The following is a 25,920-nucleotide window of genomic DNA, read 5'->3' as shown; positions in this document are numbered from 1 at the left end:
AATAGGCTTGAGCATACGCTGAAAGCAAAGTCAAAAGTCCTATTTTATTCAGCACTAATGAAAAGTGCAGTGTATATTCTGTGAAACTGATGGAATTTTATATTAAAGCCCTGTCTTAAAAGGAATATTTTAGATTCTAGATGCTCTGAATTTTCTGTGTATTTATAAAAATAAAATGATGCTTAAATACTTCATCAAAGCAGTTATTTGTGGGGGGTTTCTTTTTAAATAACCCAAACTGAAGGGTTTTCTTTGTGAATGTTTCACAAATACATTTCACTCATAAATATTAAATTAAAAAGGATTTTTCTAGTTGGGAACAACTTTCAGATCTACTGGCATATATCCTCAAAAAGATATGATTATAACGCTGCAGAATGGCTCCAAATTTGTTACTGTGAGTCCTAAAGGATGGCTTGGTCATTAGGGAGCTATGTTTAGATATATTTCAGATCTCTTCCAGACTGAGACTCTGACTTCCTGCACCACTTTGGCTAAATCATTAAATTCACCCTATGTTTCACACCATCATTTATAAAATGAACCACTTTTTTCCTACCTAATGAGTTGTTATGAAAGCAAGTCCATTAATGATTACAAGGTGCTTGGACACCAGAGAGGTGAGGACCTAGATAGATAGTCTATTTTTTTTCCAATACCCTTTACACCTTTCTCAGCCCTCTTTCTGTTCCCCTTGATCATGAAGTGATCACAAAGTTGAATATATGATGTAGGAGTCATGCTGCTGGTTGTAAAGGGAGGGTTATTAACACTTTTACCATTTCTCCTTAAGGAAATTATGATGATCTGTGTGGGAATAAGCATTTCTCCCAACAGAAAAAAATGGAGTATTAAGGGGAATACAGAAATGACCCATCAAGTGCCTTTCTTTTTGTAGTGATAAGTATTCGGCTTCATTCTAGTCAGATATTACCTGCTTAATGCATCTTTTTATATTTATTATATTGTATAGATTTTGAATTAGGCCTTGAAGGGCAAAGGGACTTGTTAGGTCAGATTAAAAACTGGCTTGTTAGAATCTTGAAGGAAGAGTCACTAATACAGTTCTTTACTCCGCTGTTGCTGGAAGCTGAAAAAGATCCAATTAATATTTTCAGGATGCTGCTGCTCAGCAGCCTTTAGCCTCAGATCCCACACGGCTCAGTGTTCACAGGCAGTCGGGAGCGCCATGGAAGATTCACTTGTAATATTATGAAATACCAAAAATACACTTGAGAAAGAAACTAAGGGAAAAAAAATACAGTGCCTGTGAGGAGACTGAGCTGTCTAATCAGAGTGTGTCTGTGTTTAGGAAGAATACAAGTGCTTTTCATGTTTGGGTGATGACTGCATGACTCATGCCTAAAAGTGATGCGTCATGGTCAAAGCACACTTGTGCACAGCGGCTTTGTGCTGCCTTTCTTCCCTCCCTGTGTGAAGATTCTGACAAATAGGCTTTCTTGGCTTTAGTACTGCATTTTCTGGCCCTTTTCTGCATTCAGCTTTGCCATAGGAGGGAGGTAGACAGTGAATTATGGAGACCCAAGGACAGGCAGTGACTAGACTCAGGTCTGTTGAGAGCCTGATACACAAACATAGCCACCTATACTTCTGTCTGCAGTAGTGTATAGGAATAGAATTGGGCTCTCTGGGGAGCTAGGAGGGTAAATCAGCACTCATGGACTATTACACTGTCACAGTTTTGCTGTTTCCAATGTCTAATGTAGCTGGACGTAGCACAGATATGCTATAGATTTGCCATGCTCCTAAAGCCCTGGATGCCTTCAGCTTCCTACTGACAAATTCTAAAGGATGGCTCGTGTAGCTGCTCCAGCAAGTGTTTGCCCCATTGAGTACTTAATGTTGCAGCAAAACATTTAATCACACCATATGAGGGGCAAACTCAATCTGATTAAAGAGAAAAGGGTCATAACTAGGGGGAGTGTAACACCACTTCTTCACTGACCATTAGTTTTAATGGCAAACCGGTAATATTTACTAACTAGCTTAGTCTCAAAGGCCCAACCTCATCTCATCTACTCCAGCCATCCTTGAAGTTCGAATTGGAGTTAGTCATCTCCTCTCCCAACAGCTAAGAGAGAGAAGGTAAACTCTGATGGCAATTCATTTGCCTGAGAATTATCCTCCAGAGGTGTATATCGTTCTCATTGATGACTGAGGAGACCTAGACAACTAGGTTAGGTGAGATGCTTAACACTAGATGTTTTATATGGCTAAAGTTAGCTGGAATGAACCTGGGTTGAAAAGAGCTGAGTTTCTGTTCTGCACTTTTGGGTTCACAAATGCTAGAATCTGACAAATCCAATGGTGTTTGAGGTCTGTGTTTTGTGCCCGTAGCCTTCTCCATTTCCCTCACCTCCCCATTTGGTGATTTTGAAGGAAATGACAAAAGCAGAGCAACATGGAACCACAATGAAAAGATAAACCAGTTGCAGTATAGTGTAGTGAAGACCACGGAAGTGAAAAATGTGTTGTCTGAGTAATGGCTATGCTGCAAAGAAATGAGAGTTTTTTCTTCCTTCAACTTGCATTATCTAAGTGCCCATTAAATAAAAACATTTGTAAATATTAGAGATAAAAAAGGGAGCTCACCACCAGCTAGAAATTGCAAAAATAAAAGCAATTTTCATTTGTAGTTATCCAGATGTCTGTTGTTGTAACTACTAGAGTTCTGCTATTGGTCAGAAGGATCATTGGAAGCTTTTCATGGAAAGAGAAAAGAGTCAGCAAAAACCTAGTGAGGGACACACTTTTAAAGAGAACAAAAAAGATAAATGTACTGAGGCTGGCATTTTCATAAAAAGCTTATTCTGTCTCTGAGATGAACAAAATTTGTGTGCATGTGTGTATGTAATTAGGGATGGATCCAATGTATACCTAAATCAGTGAAGTGTTGATAATTTCAGACTAATACATAAGTACTTATATACACCTAACAAAATTAAAATTTCACTACCTTAATTAAAAACCTAAAACTGAAACAACTTCAACAAAAGAACCCAATGGGCAAGGCAAACATGTAAGTAGGAAGGGAGTACTTATGGTAATAAAAGTGAAGTAATTATAATACTTGTGACAGTCATATACACACAGACTATATGTTACATAATGTGTTATTGTTTACACATTTTACATTAATACTTGAGGACTGCATTTTATAAATGCATAAATGTGATATGGCTTTGTCAGTACACAGTCCAAAGGAAGGTGACACTGAAGATGGAACACCTAGAAGCAGTCTAATATTTTAAAAAATGCTACAGGAAAATAATGTTTCTAAGCTTTATACTGATTTTAACAGCCTTGCAAGGATAGAACTCACTGCTGACATGTCAGCTTTTAAGCTAAGATCCTTTGTCAATGCAGAAAAAACATGCAGAAACCACTCACTGTAACTGAATGCAAATGGATGCTAATTTGAGGACCAATCCTTCCTCACTCCAACTGTGCGTGAGAATTGTCACATCGCATTCTGTACCATATAGGAATTCTCTTTTACATCTAGATTTCCTCCGCCCTCCCCTGAAGTTGAAAGTAAAATGAATATGCCTAAATTACTACATGCAAGGAAGGAAGTTAATGAGTTATATTCTGTATGGTATAAGATGTCCCATAACCACCTATGGTCACACTAGAAAATACCAGTGCACACATCTAAGTTCAGCTTGTTCATGCACCTGCAGACACACACAAAGCACATGCAAAGCACATTGTAGAAAGAATTGTGAATATGCTGCTACTGCTGGCTTACAGGTGCTTCCCAGGATCAGCACCTATAGAGTTTTACACAATTTGCTTCTTTTAGTATCTCTTCCAGAAGCTATTGATAAGTTACCTGAGAGGCAGTCGATCTCTGTGTGCTGAATTGAACATGAATGAAGTTTAGATCCTTATTGGAAAAAATGACATTTCTGAAAACATGCCTCAGTTGACCTTAAAAAATCTTGGAGTCCCCTTTGGAAAATACGAATTTTCTTTCCAGGAGACACGGAGGTAGCTCGCTCACATGAAACTATTATATTGTAAGAATTATGATTTACAATACTTCCATTTTACATTGCTCGTAGGTGGTAATGCTTTCACAAGACAGTACATGGAGTCACCTGAATAAAAGATGCAATTATTGTGGATTCATTCTTTAACAGAGTTTATCCTTAAAAGTGACTGAACTGGTCCAGCTATATAAGTTGTGGAAAAACCACACTTTAGTTAGGCAATATACATCGTACCCTTTACAGGAAGAATACTACCATCCAGTCCCTTGAACGCTTCTCTGCTGCATAAGATTAGCTACTGAAAAAGTTTATTCACTCTGTATATAAACCTCCTTTCCCAAACATTTATTCAGTTGTTTCTCGAACCAGTGGCACGGTACTTCCATGGCCAGCTTTTTCACTTTTCCATATTCTAACCTACCCATTGTGTGAAAAAATGTCGCCCAAATTCCTTATCTGCTTGTCTCCTCCTTAGTTTCAGTCAATGACCCCTTGTTTTCAAATTAGTCACTATCTCAAGCTGCTTACTGACATCAATATGTTTCTTTCAGGGTCTTCTAACGCTCTATGGGGACCCCCCTTCGTGCTCCCTTTTCCAAGGAAAAGCCCATGTCTGATCAGTCTTTCTTCACAATTCATTTGCCCCAAACTCTGGATAATTAGGATTGCCTTCTACCATACTTTCCTACTCCCAATTCTTTTCCAGTAAAATCTTCAGAATAGCAAAAAGCTCAAGAAATAGGGTTCTTTAAGGGTAATCCCTGACCACTAAACTATATAAAAAAAAGAAAAAAAAAATCAAAGAAATCACATTCATAACTTATTTGCTTTTTGTTTGAAATTTCTGTATCTCATAAAGGAAACCACCTAAAAATGCAGACCATCCAACATCCACTAGAAAATATCAACCAACAACACCTTCCCCGTGGTCACTAATGCATCTCACAACAGAAGCTTGTAGAACATGCTACATTTTTATCTTCCTTTTATGAACTGTTAATAAGTGACTATATACAGTGAATAACCTGCCTAAAGCTTTAAAGTGTTATATGTCAAAATGGTTTTTTCAAAGGAAATAAACACTGTTTTAAACAGCTTTTCTTAAATACTGAGAGCTTGCTGAGCATCTCAGGTTGGACCATAAAAAACTATCCTATACATTCCCTATATACACTTCTGCATGTAGCTGGGGGCCCAGCTCTCATTGTGATTAATTATCTGCTGGGAAAGGCTGTAAGAATGAGCACTATTTGCCTAATTGTGTTTCCAGGGTAACTCATTACATAAAAGTTACAATACATAAATGCAGCTTATTTGAAAAACCGGCCTTACAACATATGATATGTTTACATGGACACTGGGAACTTCCTTCGGAAATTGAAATAGCAACATTTCAGATTTAAGTGGTTGGTATTATTGCTGCTGAGAATTGAGGCACTCTTATGGATAGCACAATGGTACACAAAGCAAACCCCAGTTTTTTGGATCCATTGGCCTGCATTACTTTTCTGTGTTCCTAGACATAATAATCTATCTCATCCAAATCTCAAACATCAGCAATGTGACTAATTCAAACTTGGAACATAAAAAAAATTAGCCTGAATTTTTCTGTTGTAAATTTTTATCCAGAATACCACCTATTTCTAATCCCATGTTTTGTCCTCTTAACATTAGATACCTTTAAAAAAAGGTAATCTCTCTTTTACACCATATATTCTCCTAACCACTGTATGACACGTAGTATGTTAAATTTTATTTTCATGGGGGAACCTGGATGCTAGGCTGAAAAAATATTCCCTCTTCACCAAAAGCATGTCAGAAACAGTCAGCTCTGGACTTGTATCTGCACAACTGAACAATAGAATTTTCTCAGACTTTGCATAAGGACTCAAAAATAAGCAGATTGAATCCATCTTAACATGAGTATGGGCAAGCATTTCCTTTCATAAGATCCTTTCAGAGAGGAGCTAACCCCACAACTTCATTATGATTGTTAAATCCACACAGCAGATAAGCAAAACCTCAGCAAGGGTTCAGATTAGCCCAAATCATTTGATCACGATGAGTCAGAAGGCGAATTAAGGAATCTTTTGTTTTGCCTTAAAATGTCACGGTATAAACTGCATCTGCTCAGGAGCTGACTCACAAGACCCTCAGACAATAGGGTAGCAGGGGCAAGGAAAGGACTTGGGGAGATAACCTCAACAGCCAGCCCAGGCTAGAGTGTGTGTGCTCATCAATTATAATCCAAGCTTTTGAATACAAGAGAATAAACTGTGGGTTTGGCTTTGCTAAATCAAATCTTTTTGCTGGGTTTTAGAATTTGGAAATCAATACTTTAAAAGGATTTTAAAATTCATATTTGCCTTTCCTTTGACTCATCTCGTTCCAGCTAGTTCAAACACAAGAAAATGGATGGTCAGCAAACCCTAAGCAGCTGCTGACTGGATTAATATCTAAAAATCAAACTATTATCTACACTATCCAAGCCTCTCAGTTCAGAAAAATGAAAGTGGGAAGACTCGTAATCTCATTTCTTTCTTTTTTTTTCCTTTCCTTTTTTTTTTTTTCTTTTTTTTTTTTTTGGTGCCAGAAACACTCAATAAAAATGTCTTGCAATATATCACACTTTTAGTCACTACAATAAGCCTGCGGGAAAGACATGAAATGAGAAAATTCTCAACTTTTCTCTAGATCAAACAAAAAGAAAAAAAACCTGATCAGCTCAGAGTTACTGTGAGTTTGGGGTGAGGAAGGAATATCAAGCAGACTAAATCTAAATCAGCTTATCTTCACTAGTAACAAAGGATAAAACTTGTAAATACATCAAGAACATTGAAATTCTCAGCAGAAATCAGCCTCAGAAAAACAGTCTTTATCAAAAATCCAGCAAGCATTGTTATCTACAGAAACAATCCATTATCATTTTCTCTATTTATTTAAATCATGAAAATGCACATGGTTTGAACTAAGTCACTTCTCATCTTCTAACTCAAAACCAAAGCTTGTACTAAGCAGTCTGTCATGGAAGTGAGAGGTGATTTGTTAACTGTCTTAGAATTGTAACTGTGTACAAGGAGCTATCATAGTTAAATAGATATCATAGTTAAAACATGCTAAATATTATTTAAATATGTTACGGTAAGGTCAGATTCAGTACTGTTTAGTTTTTGTTATTAGTTTGATGGGTATAGGATCAGGGCCTTGTAACTACTCTGCATATCACAGAATCAAAGAATCATAGAACACCAGGTTCAAATGGGATGTCAAGGATCAATTGTCCAAACTTTCTAGGCAACGGCATATGAATGAATCTAGGAAGAAAAACATGATAGTAATAAACTACACGATAAATAGCAGCTTTAATTATTGGTACAACTGAACAGAAGGATACATTTTGCCTTTAAGAATTTCTGCTGACATGACACAGGAATGGTAGCACTGGATAGACATCACTGCTCTCTGACCATTCCAGTATCTAAGAAGATTATTTAATGTGGCTGTTTGGAGTCAGTGCACAGATGCAGTCATTGCATTTACTGCATTCAGGAAAGTGAAATTCATTAAGAACCTGCTCCCATAGGAAATCTGTCCCAGTGCTCCTGTGAGCTCCTGCATGTCCTCCCATCAGCTCAATCCCCCCTAAGTACACCACGGGGGCATTTCTGCCATTGGCAGCAACTTTTACCATTCTGCAAGTGTCCTAGACCAAGATGCTTTGATTTTTTAAAATTTCGTTCCTTAAAATTCCCTTCCTCAAAGAAGTTGGGGCTGTCCAACTGACATGGCAGATGTCTAGAACAAAATCTTCTCCAACTTGATTTCTTTTCACCTGCTTTAGGCTTTATGATCAAGTCCCTTGCTGGTGGTTTTCAGCATTTTAAATAATATAAGGGGTGGAAAAAAGTAAGGTAGTAGAAGATATGAATTTATGTGTTTAACAGAGTAAGTGTTAGCACTAATTCAATGAGCAGTAGAAGAAATTGTAAATGACAAAGGCATTTACAGTTAACTGTCTAAGAGAATGCAGGGAAGTAAATCATTACATGAAAAAGGAGCTCCTTTTCCCAACCTACCCTATTAAAGACCCCACTAAAGAGCCAAGGCATTTATTGATTGCTTTCTACTTTCCCACTGCTGAAACTAAGTACTCCTCTATTTACTTTGATTTAAAAATGCATTGTTGTCTACTTTCTAATAAACCAGACAGTGGAACAAGAAACTCAAATTATTCTAAGTTTATTCTTAAAAGTCCGTAGTGTAGGGGTTTTTTTGGTTGTTTTTTTTTTTTTTTTTTTTTTTTTGAAAGACTGAAGGCCTTAATCCTTAAAAGCCTTTTTGAAAGAAGGGTTCCTCGATGCTGGCCCTGCAGCTGGGCCCAGATTGAAAGTGCACTTACATTTTTATGTTCAGCGCTGAAGGACTCTGAAGTTAGCCCTCGCACTGCACATAAAAGCTTTGGAAAGGGCATTCTTTGCCACTCGTGCAATTCATTCTCTAAGAAAAGGAAATGGAAAGAAAGATTTCATGTCCAGGGCTTCAGGCCTTTGATCATTTGATGAACATTGGATCCTCAACCTGGGCCTCCAGCTTCTCAGGCCAGACAAAGAGGGCCCCGGCCGCACAGGCTGGGCCGCGGCTCCCGCCCGAACAAAACCTTTGGCGGCCGCACAGTGTGACAGCCTGGGAAAGGCCCACCTCAGCAGGGCTGAGATGCCCGCTCTGCCCTTTGATCTTTCATTTAAACTCCAGCCAAAGCACCAGGTCAGGGGATTTCACGTCGCACACCCCCACGGGCAGAGGGGAGCAGGTCAAGAACAAAATGGGGGTGACCGATCTCCAAAAAGCCCTGTGACGCCTTTCTCTGGCCAGTTTCACATGACTTGTCTGGTATTGTGAAGCGCTAAGCCCACACTTAAAATGGAATTTGACATTACATGGTACAATGGAGTCAATAAATGGCATTCTTCAGTGCTTTTACAACAAAGTCAACCCTCCCTTAAGTGGCTGAAAGCCCCGAGCTAGAAAATACTTCTCATTTACTTCTTTACGCCAATAAATTGCATATACTTTAAATCTAGTTTTCACTATGGCTTCTCACTGCTGATGACTGAAATGAGCTGAACAAACACTTAACAAAGGTCTGCATTAATTTTACGATGTACCATTGCTTCTATTTTTAAATCTAGGTTGTCACGTGGCATGTAACAAGCATTGGAAATATCTTCATATTCCTTCACAGACCAAAAACCTATTTTCCAACGAGCAAGAAAAACTAATCTCATCCCACTGAAAAATTTATTTTCAGTACGGTGCAAAGGAGAAGGCAAACATACAACTTCTTTTAGCATCAGCAGCAAGTTCCACATGATGCTCGCAGGCAGAAAATTCAGTCCATGTTTGACGAGACATGTTTACAGAATCCAGAGAGGAAAAAAATGCTAAAATCTTTCTAAAGGGACAGGATGCCACCATGTCCCAGAGGATGGAATATTCAGGATGCAACAGCAGATGACTGTAAAGCATGGAGTGTATTTTTAAACTACATATAAAAATATGTCTGTGTTAGAAGATTTAAAACAACAACTGTAAAGTGACTAGAACTCAAAGAACTAAATATTATTGTTTCTCTATATAAATTAATATGTTTTTAGAACTAATCCTTTTTCATTAAATACACAGATGTGCATAATGCCGGATCAAGGTGGCTTAAGAATTCAGGTTGAGAGTCAGTAAAGGTAAATTACTATTTTTGTATATTTTTTGTCAGGTTTACATGCCTGCTTTCACCTTCCATCCTTATGAAGACAGTATCAGTATTAAAAATTTCTTTAATTCTATCAAAAATTATTTCAGGGTATCTTAAGTACTTCCCATCATGAACCATTTACCAATCAAGAAAAAATAAAGGAACAGTCTCAATCTCTAGAGATCTATAGACTTCATTTTAAACAAACAACAGTTTATGTTTATGTTGGCAGATGATTTCCCACTTCATAAAATTACATATTACAGATAAGCCCACTAAGAAACAGAAAAGTTAAATACAATGTTCAGCATCAAACAGATAGTACCAGAACTTGAAACAGAGAATTAACTGATTTATTTTCAGTCCCCTGTTCCTGTTCACTACAGTCTTTCTCCTTCTAAGAGACAAATTTCTGCAGCACATGAAGCCCTGTCTGGCACCAGCACTTTTAGGTCCTTTGGTGGCAAGGGGCAGCTACAAAAAGCAAAGTGATCACAACTGACCATCGTGGCTGGGTAGGTGACAGGGGACTGAGCAAGTCATGACCAGCCCAGGAACCACTAAACCAGAACTGTACAGACCCGAAGCTTCTAATTCTAAAAACAGTAGTCCTATTTTAAATGATAAATTTAAAAATTCAAATACTTTTCAACAGCAGAAACACACTTGCTCATTCACAAAGCAATTGCGTTAGGGTTTGCTGTTTAAAATTGTTATGAAAATAAAACTATAGAACATTCAGGAAAGAGTACAATTTGCCTCTAATTTATTCTCAGATTTTCTGTGTCTATTGCTCCCCCACTGTTGTCATGGCAACACAAGCACATTTTTCAGTACTGAGGAAGTAACAAGCCTTTCGATTCTCACCTTTGGCCATTTTATTGAGAACCATGTCAATTAGAATGTAGGTTCCACTTCTTCCTGCACCATCGCTGCCAACAGAAAAGGAAAAAGAAAAAATAAAGCCTATCAATGTGAATCTAGATTCAACGTGAAGGTACCTGCCTTTAATGTTATATACTGTTACACATGGGGGGAGAGGAGAGAATGAGGGGTTAAGGTAGGGTACTGAGAAAGCAGACAAGCTTGAACTGAATTAACACAAGCTGGTTGTGGAAGATTAACCACTAGCCTGCATGGATAACGGGCCTTCGCTTTGATTTTTTAAGCCAAGTTGTGTTTATGTGAGAAAAACATTTTAAACAACAGTGGATACCAACCAGGATACCATTTCTCTTCAATGACCTCACAGTCAGTTCAGATCAAAAATCACAGAATAAGTGAGACCAGAACATTAACCAGAACAGTCAAAAATGCATTTGAACACAGTGTTCAGAGGGAATGCAGAGACCTGTTCAAGAACTAAAATATTTGGTTATGGAGGGACTGCAGTCTTTCCTCACTATACATCATAAGTGGTTTGGTTTTTTATTTTTACCTTTCCCTTTCCCTTTAATTCTTCCTTGGTTGCAACGACCAGAAAAAACATTATAATGTAATTCCTAAGAAACAGCTTTAACTTCTATGTATCAATAGCCCTTCCTCAGAGATGTGAGATCGAGCCTCATGAGGGGGAAAGTGCCCTAATCTGAATGCAGCTTCTGTCCCTTTCAGAGAGCAACGTGTAATTGCCAGCGTGATGCTCTTTTAGAGCTGCTGTTAGCAAACATAATTAAGACTTTAAGCAAAAGCTTTTTTTCCTTCCCTCCCCAAAATTTTTACAAAGGTGCATGTGTGACCAATTAGACTGGTATGTAGTTTTATTAATTAAGCCATTGTTTTTATTGATAGCTCAATTTGTGTACAAGAATTAACGAAAGGAAAAATAATAGAACAGCATGAAGTGCATTATTGCATTCTGTTTACAGGCAGACTATGAAACTTAATTTTTGTTAAGTCTCTGTAGAACGAGTTTTTTTTTCTTCCAGTTATTAGATCACTGTTTAGAGAAAAGGAGGTAATAATTTTTTTTCTCTGTCTATGAAGGGAATAAAGACACAATCTTATTACTTAAGCTGAATAATGAGAGACAAGGCAGCAATCAGGATCAATAAAAACAAAAACTGATGAGCTGATGGTACATATTTCCATCCACTGTAGTAAGGAAACAATGAGAAACTTGAAGGCTCTTCATTCTGGTTCAGACATTTATTATCTCAGGTTTCCTGAAGGCAATGCAAACAAGCCTCCTCTGGAGCATTCACCTCTGCTGAGGCCTCCTTGCATCCAGTGGAAGGTGACTCAGCTGAACCAGGTGAGAAACACATCCCCTCCCTCCTCAGTACCACCCGAAGTGGAGTGCCACATGGCAAACATCCTGCCTCTTAGCAGGGCAGGTTTTCTACCTTCATTATCTACAAGGATATTTTTGATAAGTAGTGCAGCATTCTCCTTACAACTCAGAACCTCCAATGGCAAAACACAACATTATAGTAAAGTTTTCCATTGACCTGCCTGACAGCCTTCGTGTGCATCTATCAGATTATCAGGCCTAAAAATAACCTGTGATTAAAGGATTACTCAGGCAGTTTTCCACTCCCTGACACTGCCCTCTTACCATGATCTCTAAAAGCAAGCAAAGAAGAAATAAAACATAACTATCTGTTAATAAAATAAGGCTAAATTGGGAGGGAATGCAAAAAACCTCCATAATTTTGAAGATATATGAAATTGAAGCGCTACTTATACTGGAAAGTCTGACCATACATTGTTAAGTCATGGTTCAATGTCTACAAAATCATATGAAAGGATAATTTTATTATGAAAACAGATCCTAAGTATTAGTTAGCATTAAAACCCAGTTGAATTAAACTTAATATGTTCAGCCTACCTCACTATCTGTTTAGTGATTAATCTAAAGCTTTAACTTGCCCACTTAACTTATACCTATATTAAATTCTAACACATATAGATCTCTCTAAAGCTATTTTAGAAATTGTACTTGCCTGCAATGAACAACTACTGGACAAGAGCGACCCCTGTAGCACTTGTTTACTTTTCTGAAATAAAACAGACACAAAAAATTAATTAAGCACATTATAATTTTTTCTTTAGCCAACTGTCAAAAATAAGCAATAAGAAAATGCAAATATTGCTGTCTTTAAAGAAATACTCAGGATGATAATTTCTTAATATAACGAGCAGTTGTTAGGTACATAATTTTGTTTAAAGTTTACTTCTGCTTTGCTGCTGTAGAAATCCCAGAAAACATCCCATTATTACTGTTGTCTGGGCAAAATAAATGAACTATTTTCTCAAAAGGTTCATGTATCTCCAAAATTAAGATTATCTTGAGATGCTTTAATTTTAAAGCAAACTCTGAGTTCATGAGCTTGCTCAAAGAAATATCAAGGGGCATCAAACTGAATCCAAAATTAAAAATGGTTAATCCAGTACTCTTTGTACAATGTGTGCTGATTTGTAACACTACTTCTTCCCAGAAAGGCAAATACCAAATCTCCTGAAAGGTTTCTTAAAAATTCTAAAATGTAATGCATTGTAGTAAAAATAACTAAACCCATCAGTAAGCTTTACTGCTTTGGTTCTACTTCAAAAATCTTATACATTTTATATTTAAATATTGTTGTTTTCAACAGCTTCCTGGTCAAACAGTCTCAGTGGTAAGAGGATATATGTGAAATCAATCAATAAAAGTACAGTCATAGAATAGGTCTGCTGATGAACTCAATGAAAGAATTAACTAGTGCTCAAGCAAACTGAGACACTTAGTCTAAGAACAGAGCCCACAAAATTGGTTTAATTCCATTTAAATTGCCTTACAAAACCCCAAATCCCAAGCCCTCTCTTTCGCTCTAGGATATATTTTGCATGTCAAGTATGCTACAGGCCCAAAAACCCATAAAATATGCACACATATGTTAACAAGGCAAGATGAATAAAGACTAAAATGGGAAAGCATTGCTTCAGGAAATCAAAACCTTCCATTCAAATTATTTGATGAGGTGTTTGAGTTTACTGGAGCTAGAAGGTCTCCTATAAAACCATTTCATAGGGCAGCTTTCAAGGGGTGTCCAGACCCTCCAATAGTTCCCATCTCAGTGCCAGTGTCACACAGGATCCTGATGGCTAAACTGAACTGAGCTGCTGAAATTTGGCAACAGTGGTATGATGTTATTATGAATTTTAAAGCATAACTAACCTACTGAATCATTTAGTTCTTGGCTGTTCAACTATTCACCAACATCTGTGCTGTGAAAACATGCATATATCTTTAAACATTGCTTACAGTATAGCCTGAGGATGCCTAAACTTCTGACAGGGTGTTGGGATACCTGGAACTCAACCCAAACAGGCTACGAAGGTGTTGGTGATATCCCATGAAACTATGTTTTCACATTCTGCTTTTTGTTATTTAATATTCTAACCAAACTTGAAAACAATATTAAGTTCTTGTAATTATTCCCTTTAAACATTTGAATTCAGGAGTTTTTCACAATTCTTACTCTCTTGGTTACTTATGTAAAGCATACTTGCAGAGACATCCTGTCTCTATTTATATTCCCTGGATGTAAGTAATTAATGCAGTAGAACAATGTTCTGTGAAATAAGTGGTAAGTCATTGAGGAGCACTTGACTTCAGAAGTTAAATGGATCATTTATAGGTCCATAAATACATATATACACAGGCAGTACCAAGCAAAACCTCAATGACTTAAGCTGCAGCAGACTTTACACATGAATGAATCATTCAGTTCTTGATGGTCATATCTGAGGATCAGCTGCTTCTATATGATATAAAGCCTGATATTTATTTTTGTATTGTACAATAAGTTATATTTGAAATGTCTTTACAGACACGTGATACAATCAGTCTGCATTTCCTGATGTGCAGCTGGTCATCCTCCCCCCATCCCCATCATGTGCATTAGCAAAGAGTTGTTTTTGCATTTGAAGTATTAAATAAAAGCTAATCACTACAGAGGGGTATTTACCATTTTTCTTTCTGCTTGTGTGGTTCCTTTGTTCCTTGCATGGTCCCACTAATATGATATTTGCATGTTGTGACTAGCCATCTACCAAAGTCCTAATATAATTTCAGTGACAAACTTGATCTAAATCTATCAGACCTCTCAGTAAATCAGACAGTCAGAGACACATGTTAGGGAAAGACACCTTATGTATGTCAGTTTTATTGAAGGCGTTTCAAACATTTTCATTATCACACATTTCAGAAAACACATTAAAACAAAGGGTTTCAATCCAGCTGGTTCAGAGCTTTGTCTATATATAGTTTATGAAAATATTTAGAAATGCAGCAACATCTCATTTCATTCTTAATTCTGGCTAATGAGAGTGAGCTGAAAATTCATCAGTAAGCAAAGTTCTTGAATGTTGAAGAAAATATATATTATATATATATATACATATACAGGAAGAATTAACTTAGAAAGAATGATTAGTAATACAAACCAACCCTTGGCTCATTGAGTGAAAAAGAAATCATCATGCAAACCATCAGCAAGCAAAGGTCAGAGGTCGTTAGAGGCTCAGAAAAGGGGTTTCCCACATTGTCCCTGCAGCAGAGTCACAGTTTCCAATGATCACTTTTGTGACTATGCAACTGGGCTCATATTACTAGCTGCAACATCACAAAAATGACACTGGCAACCGCTAATTAGCTGGCAAAATAAGAATTTGTCCATTTTTAAAGTGAGCAGTGTTAGTAAATGCCATTGCACACAGCGAGAAGTGATAGCATAATAGATATATATTTTAAGCAAAGCCCTCACATGTGATGCTAATTATCTTTTAGCTTAGCAGTCCCTCTTTAAAGTGTAAATGTGCTCCCTCTGGGCTCAAGAAATATTTAATGACACATATCAGTGCATGACTAACAAGCTAGTCCAGAGCAATAATGATTGGTCTATTGTTCAAAATGAAATTAGGACTCCAGAAGCATTTAAAACTGACCAGTGTTTTCCGTAGTAGCCTCACCTCTCAGGGACTGTCTTTTGTATAGATTTGTGAAATATATAGAATAATCTCTTTTTGGCAATTTATACCTACATTATGACAGTATGATAGATTATTCAGCAAGGTTTAATGTATCTTCTAGATGCAAAATCATCTAAATCACTGTCTGATACATAGTAAGAGAAATGTAAGCTTTCAGTTTTCAAAGAGACTAGGAAAATTTACTTCAATAAAAATTTTAAGGTCCATATTTCCACAGACAGACTCTGGGCAAGGTAATTTTGGGAATCCAATTTTTCTTGGTGATGAATTATAAAAAATAGAGGGTTGGTTATGTATATGCTTAATTTCATATATGTATGTGAATATATAAATATACACACATATCCATATATATATACAAACACACTGAATGCACATAAAAACATAGATAAGATTAAAAGAAATGAGAGTAGTCCCCTCCTAGCACTACCCTACTAAGAGTATGGTAGCACTGTCAGGCATTTGTTCTGGGGGCTTTATGACTCAGCTGTTGTAATCCAGCGGAGTTTGTACTTTAAATAGAAAGCTTAAGGTGCAAAACATGTATTGTATAAATGAATTCCAAATACATTATTTTAGCAATAGTGCATTAGGTTTTTTGTCATTAAAAAAACAAAAAAAAAAGAAAGAAAAAGAAAAAAAAAAAGATCAGATGACCAAGAAAACTGAGATTCATAGACCAGCTATTTTGCATGCCAAAATTCCTTTTCAGGCGGAATTTTACTATGCATTCAGCACTATGAGTTCATTGTACAAAATCTGCACGTAGCAAATGATTACAGTCCCCTACGCTGGACTGTGAATACATGTGAAATGAACACTCAGAATTCAATTAAATCTTAACAGGTTCATTCCCATACTGGCTTTAAATACAAAGAGTGGCAGCTCCACTACTTTTCTCATCTAGTTATCATTTTTCTTTTTCAAAGTATTGCACAACACTTCTTCAACTCGGCTATTTAACCCTTACACAATGTCACCCTAAGAAGTGCTTTCTTGGCGATGTGAACTGTGACTTACTGTAGATCTAATCCTGCAGCTCATGCAGGGACCTCAATCCTTACTGAAGCAGGTCGGGGCTGAGGCACTCCAAACTTCAGATGTCCTGGCTGTACAGGCTCATTTATACTCTAGTTAGAATTGCGACCAGATTTCCCACTAACTTTAAAAAGGGTGAAGTCGGTCGCTGCATTGGCTCTGTGCTGCACCTCACACAGCTTAATGGAACCGACTCAGAATTCTCAATACAGAAATTCACTACAGGCAACTTCCTCAGTACCACAAGCAAAGGGAAATCAACCTATAAAAATCATATTCAAGTTGAACCCAGAGAAGAAAACCTTGAAAATTCAATTACAATTTCAACTCCATCCTACGCTTCCTTTCTCCACTATTGCTTTTGTGTTGGGCCTGTAGCAGATCCTCACATTCTCACCTGGTCACAGCCCCAAGTGACTCACAGCAGCTGTACTCTGTTACTCGACCTGCACCGTGTGAGATGATTCTGTGCTCTGAAAAGCCTTGCAAGATGTACAAGAATACTGAATGGACGAAGGGCGGCATTAAGTCCCAAATTTTTAAGGGTAAAATTTTGCCAACAGACAACTGTGCAAACAGCTCCTGTTGGATACACGCCAGCTTCTCCCCTCGGGTGCAGATGCACAACTTCCACTGGCGTCAGTCAGAGCTTCCAGCACTTATTGAAAGAAACAAGTTTGGACCTTTTGAGCGCTGAGCCCCTTATAATCACTTCGGGGGGTTGTAGATAATATTGTAGTGCAGAGAGAACAACACGCGATCCCACAGGCCGCTTGTGGATTGAGAACCAACTCCCCAAACCTCTCGGAGATTCTTTTCATTAGTCATAAGCGCATCGCTGTGGATTAGCTGATACACGCTAACACCTACACATGATGCACTGGGCACGGTTTGCAATCAAATGAAGATTATTTCGCTCCAGTATTTATCATGCATGGCTTTAATTTTCAAATTAAAATTTAGATAGACACAGCAAACGTTAGAGAAGGTGGCAAGGACTTTCACAGGTTTTTGCCTTTGTGTATTTGTATTTTAAAGCCACGTGGACTTTCTTTAAAATTCCAGAGGGTATGCTTTGTCAACATTTTCGTCTGCTTTCTCAAATTTTCACCTTCCTGCAGCCAAAGGTCTACAGACCTCACTGTTGGATCCTTATGAGCAAATGCTCCCATGGGAATGACGTTATCGCCATATGACTCCATCGTGATTCTTTTTTCCAAGCATGCTCATACTTCCTAATTTATTTGTGAGAGTCCTGAAATAAGGATCTTAGAGGAGCCACACAAAAAGCCTGGAAATTTCAGCATGGATAAATTCTTGAAAAACAAAGAATTACAGAAGCAGCACTGAAGAACTGTACAAAAGGAGGAAAGGTATCGATCTCTGAATGGGAAATGAGTATGTCTTAAAACCAGGAAACATCTCTGTGTGAAACAACACTAAACATCAACCTATTGCAGATATTTGTGTTAGCTTAGCATTGTGACATCACAGGCTGAGGAACCCCCTTTCAAACCAAAAATCTTTAAAGGACAAATAAAAGCACTAGTCTAGTTCCTCAGACCAGTATCATCTTAAACACACAGTCATACTTTGTGCTTTACCTGCGGAAATCCAGAAGTGATCTTGTGGAAGCAGGAACCCTCTGATCGTTCCAGCTAAGGAAGTGGAACTGTGTCACTGTGCGCGTCTCGTTTGTCTGCAGGTTCTTCAGGTAGAAGCTCCTCACGAGGAAATCCTCACACCAGATGTGCTCAGAGACAAGATTTACCTACACCCACGGGAAGGAACAAATAGAGATCAGCAATTTTGGTTGCAAGTCACGTCTTCAGGATTGCAGGTGTAAGAGGTCTGGGATGAAGGAAATGCATGAAAATGTTATTTTTATTAGCAAATTGGCCGGTACTGGGGAGAAAAAAGAAAACTGATATAGCAATCAGTGTAGTTGTCAGAAAGGGGTTAGCTGCCTCTGCTATTGTATTGAAAACATAAGAAAAATCTTGACAATTTTAATGCAAAAGAAAATTCACTAAGTTTATAACATTATGTGAATACAAAAGGTCATTTGTATTGAAAATGTCCTAGACTGGCAATTGCTTTCTATCTGGAATTGCCCACAAGTGCATTGCCCAGGACACTCTTGGACGTCTTAAAAATCTGAGTTGAACTCATATGAGAAGTGAAAATTTGGTTTCTTTGCTATGAAGAAAAATAAGCATTAAAAAATGCAGCTTCTTTGCAGAGCTCATCTTTTCAGGCAATGAGTTTGTTCTCATTTTAGCCTAAACAACAATATTTCTTCACAATATCTCCCCACTTCTTCGTATTTGACATTGTGGTGCTATTTTCTTCCTCTACACAGCTGGACAACTGGAAAAATCTGACAGCCGTTGCCAATGTTACATAGCAAGAAAACTGTCGATATGATATTTTGGGCTAGAAATGCAGAGCAGAAAATAAAAATATATATTTGTTGTTGTGACTGAGAAAAGAGGTAAAAATAGATAGGATTAATTACTACAGCAATATAGAGACTTTTCTGCAAAGATATACATATGTCTTTCCTAAGGCAAAATTCACTAGTTCTAAAAATACTATTTTCCTATAAAATATAAATACACGCTCTCATATATCAACCACTTGCAAAACCATTTGAAAAGCAAAATTACCGCCCTTATTAAAATTGTAATATTTGACTCACTATTTACTATATTTTATTCGATGGAAACTACCTGGCTATGAAGGCTGCACGCCAGCTTTTTGCAAATCTGAAACTACTCGAAGGCACACCAAGCGTGTCTAAGAGCCCTCAGCTCGACCTCCAAGTTAGATCGGTTTCAACACCGTTTCGCCCCGTGTGAAACCAACCCGTGCACTTACTGTCACGTTTGCAACCAGATATTTTGTGTAGGTACCTCATAGATGTGGTAGAGGTTTGACCCTTCGTCTGGCCAATAGTGGTAGCACTGTTTGACTCCGTTTTCCACGAGGGGTGTCAGCATGACAATAACGACACAGCCGTTCTCCCAGACCATCTGCAGACAAAGAAAGACACCGTGGCCACATTGTGACTGCCTAATTACTGCGTGACATGTATAATTACTGCACTCAGACACACAATCAAAATTTATTCCATTCACAGGAAATTTATTTCATTTTCATTAGACACTTTTACTCTGCAGCTGCTTTCAAATCCCCGAATAAACTGGCACCATATTTTGCAGGCGTCCATGAAATATTAAAGAATTTCCCGCAAATTCAATTTGGGTCATCCACAAAATCTCTCCTTGCTCCTGGTACTGTGTTCAGCTGCTTTTCTGTCAAACTTTTAGATCCACTAAAGGAAAACTGAATGATGCTAGCAGAACACCCAGCTATTTAAGATTTGATATTTAATACTAAAGCAGCACGGACCTACTGAAGTCACACACACTGAAACTTGTTTCTGTTCTCAGCCCTGTGCCTTTTTTCAGTTTGCCAAGTAGCAAAAGTCATTAAAGTGCTGCATTACTGAAACAATCATAAAAGTTGCACCTGAACAAAAATAATGAAGAAAAGACAAGAAAAACCCAAACGAAATCTATTCTTCCAGAAATGCTTCAGAGGAATATAAATCATCCCTCCAAATGCACATTTATAAAAGATCTGTTGCAAACATGCATTACTTTCCCTTTCCTTCATTTTTTCCTTTATTTTCTTTCTTCCTTTTTCTTTCTTTTCCTTTCTCTTTTCCCTTTTCTCTGTCTTTTTCTTGTTTATATTTTATTTTCCTTTCCTTATTTTTTTTTTGTTCTCTCCCCTTGCCCTTTCTCTTTTCTAGTTCTCTTTTCTCCTTTTACTTTCCTTTTTTTTTTTTTCTGGAGATAGAAGGAAAGTCCAACTGCTGCTGCTCTCACAGAGCATAAGTACTGCAGGAACAGAGGAAAACAGAGTATCTTCACTGCTAGCATGATCCCTTAATAATTTAGACCAGTCACAGAGTAGGATACAGGAATCCAGCACATCCTCAACTAAAGCATTTGTGGATGTCTTCCACAAACAGCAAACAAGCAGAGATGCTCGGGTCTGGCATATCTCTGTTCCAAACACAGCCCATGGCTGAACAAAAAGGCTCCTATGAATTAATACCAAGCAGCATAATTACTAAAAACTGTTATTATTATGCTGTACATTGATGTTATATTTGCATACAACTTTCATTGTCTTTTTGCTAGCATATAAAATTACTAAATGTAGAGTAAACTGCTCTTTTTGTGAAGGGTTATGTTTATTTCACAGAAATATTTATAAGCAACTGTATTGACATGTAAATTTTGTCAACAAAAAAGGCCTTTGTCTAAACTGTGCAAAGATGAGATGATACATTCAATTCAAGGATTATTTTTTTTAATTACGTATCAAATAAAAAGGTTTCCCATTCATGGATAATGATGTTGTCTTCTCTTTTAAGAAGAGCTTGCATATAGAAAAACAAATAACATTTTTCTTCCCTTTTTTTCATTTTGCACATAATTAAAACAACTTTTAAAACCAGCTTAGAATCATTTAGAGAAATGAATCTAGAGTTTGCACAGAATAGGATTATTTCTCATTTTGATAGAAGTGGGGAGAAAATTACAGTGGAATTTAAGAATAAAAAATAATCTTTCTTATCTGTTTTCTTTTTTCTCCTTAAAAGATTTTTTTAAATAAAAATACTGTAATTCCCTCATCATCATGTTAAAATCTCAGAATGCCACAAACCATTTAAAAGTACTTTAAAATTATAGACATTTTACAGGCAGATGTAGATTTATCATTTGTATCTTTTATGTACTGCATTTCAGGCCACAGCTGGGAACCTTCTTTATATGTAAGGAAGATGTTACAGATTTCATTCATTCTAATGTAGTTTCACTTTTTCAGTCAGCAATCAGACTAAGATAAGAATTCAAAACATGCATCTTACTTTAAAACTAGCCCCACTAAATCAGTACTTCCATCACATAACGATTTAATGTGCCTCTAGAAGGTATAGACGCTCATTGAAGCCATTACGAAAATGAGGAGAAACACAGTTTTTATGAGTGTAATAAAAATACAATGATCTAGACCATAAACTAATCATCGAGCACTCTGCCTGTGCCACCCAAGTGTAACATTATAAAAGCCCACTCATTTAGAGAGGAATTCTTACAGTTTGGCAACCCTGTTCATTGGTTCAAAGATAGAGCATTTCATTAGAGAAGGGCTGTCTGCATCTCTGAAGATTTCATTAAGCATAAATCCAAATGAAAGTTAATTTAAACAAACAATTTCAAAGTTACTCTGGGGTATAATATTTCTTTTAGGTCATTGTGTGAAAAGTAGGAGTCAAATCTACTAAATCAAGAAGGCAATACCACCTAGTGCCATCATCCCTGTTACAACAACTGCCCCTGCATCTCCTGTGCTTACAATTGAGATGGGATTTCCACTAAGGCTCACAGCCTGTGACTGGAGGACTACAGCATTTTCTTTGTTTCCTTGCTAATTCAAATATTAGAACATCTGGCTGGTATCTGGATTTCTTTCCAAATAATGGGGAAGCGGGACGAATCAAAACCAGTTCACAGAGTTTTATACTGGTATTGGTTCACCTCTCCATCTTTAGCTCCTTGATGAGTTTTTCAGAAGCTGCATTTCCCAGCACTGACACTTTGCTGTGCTCAGGGTGGAGATATGTCCATGAACTGGAAAGTGGCCCCAAAGAGTGTGTCTTGGTAGCAAAAGAACTGGTTACAGAGACCAGGTGTGTACAATCCCAGTAGAGCCTCTGGAGAAGTGCCTCTGGCTACCAAAGAGACATTTCAGCTGGGCTTAGAGAATAAAGGAGGAGGTTTGGTGGCGAATTCATGGTAATTCTCATACTTCTGAACTTTGTGTGCTTGCACAATAGAAAGTAAGTCAATGCATGTGATAGAAGAATGAAGAGAATATCAAGCCCTGAGGGCAGAGTCTTTTACGTTTAGGTAGAGCCCAGCAAAGTTAAGCCTTAGACTCTAAGTGTCTATAAAATCTAAACATTTATATATATATCATACACGCATATATATTTGAAATATATAAACCTAAACTTATTCAAATCACTTAGCACAGGCAGTTTCATGTTTGGAAATTATGGTAATACTTCCAGGAGAAGAAGAAATGTTGAACAGAGTCTTCTGAATGGAAGAGATAAAGTCTGAGTTACATGCAGGAGCTCACTGCAGAGCTCACAGACTGTGCTTGGCTGAAAAGGGAGAACAGTGTGTAATTTTGTGTGACGTCTGCCCTCAGCCTATAGGCCTGGAGAGTAACATGTTAATGATCTTTAATGAGGTTCTGCTGTATGCATCATTCTCAAAACATTTCTTAGACAAGAATGACACCATCCTGTTCCACTTATTGCAAATTAAAGGCTGAATCCTGCAACCCAAAGATGAGCAGTGTGTTTGAGATCCGCAGGATTCCCTGTTGATGAAATCCACCAAGTGTGGAGACCTCATGCTGTGGTTATCCAGCATGCCAGTCCCATACAAAGGACTTCCACACTGGGCTGAATTATATTTAGTATGAATTACTTGAGGAGGAGCACAGAATTGGTTTTTTAAGCAAGGAGAAAAATAAAGTCACAAATAGTAGAACCAGTGTTACAAAACTGCCATAAATCTGATAAAACATTATTTTTTTGATAGTTTATATTTGAAAATGTTTACTAGCTTGTAAATAAAATGGTTAATATGAAACTCCTCTTTTTTGAAGCTTCTTTTTGTAATGAATGATCCTCCCCAAACTTATTTTTCAGTCATTTTCTTAATTTTAGTGATGGGGAAATGACAAGATATGAGCTCTGCCCAGATGCTCTTCTTTTAATGGAGACTAGTGGAGAAGTTTCTAAAATGTGACGATTTAAAAGTAGAAAATAGATGGGATAATCAGTTAAATACAGCAAGTTCACTAAATATAACAGGCTAATCACACCAGCTGCTTTCTGGGAGAGATTTCCAGCAAACTACAGAATGTGCCTTTTCAGTCTTTTAGGCTTCCAATATAGTTGGAAAATACAAAGATTTGGAAAAGCAGAAAAAACAGCAAAGAGAACCCAAATAATTTCTAATGATAATCAAAACTCAACATGAATAAACACAACTCCTAAAAGAACCCAACAAAGCAAGGTACTAACGCTTGCTGGGTCAGATAATATTCTTCCATTACATATTGTGAAAATAATTAACTCGACTGTGACTTCTTTCAAGTTTTAAAAGAAAGGAGAGCTTTTAACTGAAGAAAAAAATGGCGGGGAATTTAGATTTTTGTTTATCAACTAGAACTTCACAATGTATGCCAGTCAAAAAGTAATACAAATGGTTTTTGCAAACTACTTTGTTTGAAAATGACTTATCATTTTGATATGAAAAGGGTCAAATCTGGCAAGGTCAGAATTGCCACTTGCAAAATCATAGCAGTGCCTGACAGCTAAGGCAACCTGCATGTTGAAAAATTAATGATCAACAATCTGTTTTTAATTTAAAAAGTATCTGACTGCAGCTGAAAAGATGGCTTCAGAGTGGGCCATATATAAATATGAAGTCATCAGTCTGGCTCCCTGTATTATGTCCCCTGCTGTTGCAGCATCACTTGTTTGGAAGTCAACGGGAAAGGCAAACTCAAGATGATTGCATGTGTTGCAATAATTTATGCTTTCTCAGAGAGACATAAACTGCTCTTATTCTTCTCAGTAGACTCCTAACTCAAGCCTTATTATTAAATAATTTAAATATGAGCTCTGTTTAGAATTGCAGTGCTGACAAAACCACATCAAGGAGCAAAAGTCCACAAAAATCATCAGTAATTAGCTTTGCACTTTAGTATTGAAAAGACGTAAGCTAAGCAATAAAGGGATACAAATTTTAAAAGGACCACTTCTAAGTACCTTCTCCAACCACAGCCATAATTAGAAGTGAGCATGGCAAATGCACACTCCTTTACTGAACGCCTATGGAATTTCTAATGCTATATTTATTTCTCATGGCTTGACAAGTTACTAGAGCTCTAGGGGCTACTGTTCTGTGCCTACATCTCCCTTGCTGTTTTTCTTTTATTAAATTAAAATATGCATATTTTACACATTGAATTGCATTCTACTGGTTTTCATCTGTTCTTCTTTCTGAAGGTGAGAACTGATTAGACATGCAGGAAGTCTCATCCCAGGCAAGGAAAATAAAACTTGGGAATCAAAACTGCTGGAAAGCACCATGTTCTGCACATAACAAAATGCAGAAGAGTAATTTAGTCCGTAAATTAATTTCAGCACTCACAAAACGTGCTGAACTGGGAGCGCAGAAACCAGCAATTAGAGCTGAATAGGGTTTGGTACAGTTGTTCCTACTCAGCCCATGGGCTTGGAACACTGATTTTGCAGGAAGACTCATTCAGCTACAGGGACATGGTCTCCTGCCACTGGGATTTGCCCTTGGAGATCACTGATGAGTAATCCTTTCTGCAGAGGAAACAATCAACTGACAGTATTTTGTACTTCTTTTGTTGAATTCCAAAACTGGAAGAGAGAACCAAGTGCTGCTGATCAGACATGCAAAGATTTATCGTGTCCTCGAGACCGAGACTCAGGAATCAGTTCTTAACATTCCAGTCTGATCTGGGAGGAAACCAATAGTCAGTTTTTGAGTGGGTGCTGATAATTTACTCCTGAAAATGGGTAGAGAAAATTAAAAATAGTTTTAGATTAAAAAATACAGGTCTGGGGCAACGAAAAGCAAATGGCAATTGAAATTCCTGGCTCACATTAGGGCTGTAGACTTTATTCTTGGGACTCCTTCCCCATTTTACATTTAATAGTCTTGCAATACAAGTAAAAAATAATCAAGGGAGCAAAGATGAGGTTTCCCCACTCAATATAACTACAACAGTGCAAATCTCCACTCCAGGGAGCTCTCTCTTTTTTTGTTGGCAAGACATGTCCAGCTTTAACAAGTAGGGTGAAGAGCATTTCCAAGACTATTTCATGTACTGGCTAAAAGTGGAGGAAGGATGGGGTAGTGAAAAGCATGGGTTTGATTCAGAACATGTAGGATGAAGCATTTCCTTGCTTCCTAGAGGAGCATCCTAACCACGAAGGGGCAG

General features: G+C 37.4%; 1 protein-coding gene across 1 annotated transcript in view; it reads right to left on the bottom strand.

Annotated features, from left to right (window-relative positions):
• The window catches only part of LOC113984997 (protein tyrosine phosphatase receptor type N2), a gene marked incomplete at its 5' end in the record, with an annotated part of 86,648 nt that overhangs the window by 15,561 nt on the left and 45,167 nt on the right, over positions 1–25,920 (bottom strand). Inside the window, 4 exons of the mRNA XM_039385573.1 lie at positions 10,633–10,697; positions 12,711–12,764; positions 18,384–18,550; positions 19,695–19,814. Of these exons, the coding sequence (XP_039241507.1) occupies positions 10,633–10,697; positions 12,711–12,764; positions 18,384–18,550; positions 19,695–19,814 (406 nt within the window). The remainder of the gene's footprint in view (positions 1–10,632; positions 10,698–12,710; positions 12,765–18,383; positions 18,551–19,694; positions 19,815–25,920) is intronic.

The sequence above is a fragment of the Pipra filicauda genome, unplaced genomic scaffold (assembly GCF_003945595.2).
Source record: "Pipra filicauda isolate LSUMZ 115617 unplaced genomic scaffold, ASM394559v2 scaffold420_size638996_pilon, whole genome shotgun sequence".
Taxonomy (NCBI): Eukaryota; Metazoa; Chordata; class Aves; order Passeriformes; family Pipridae; genus Pipra; species Pipra filicauda.
The sequence above is the reverse complement of the archived record's forward strand: the minus strand, read 5'-3'. Positions and strand labels throughout refer to the sequence as shown.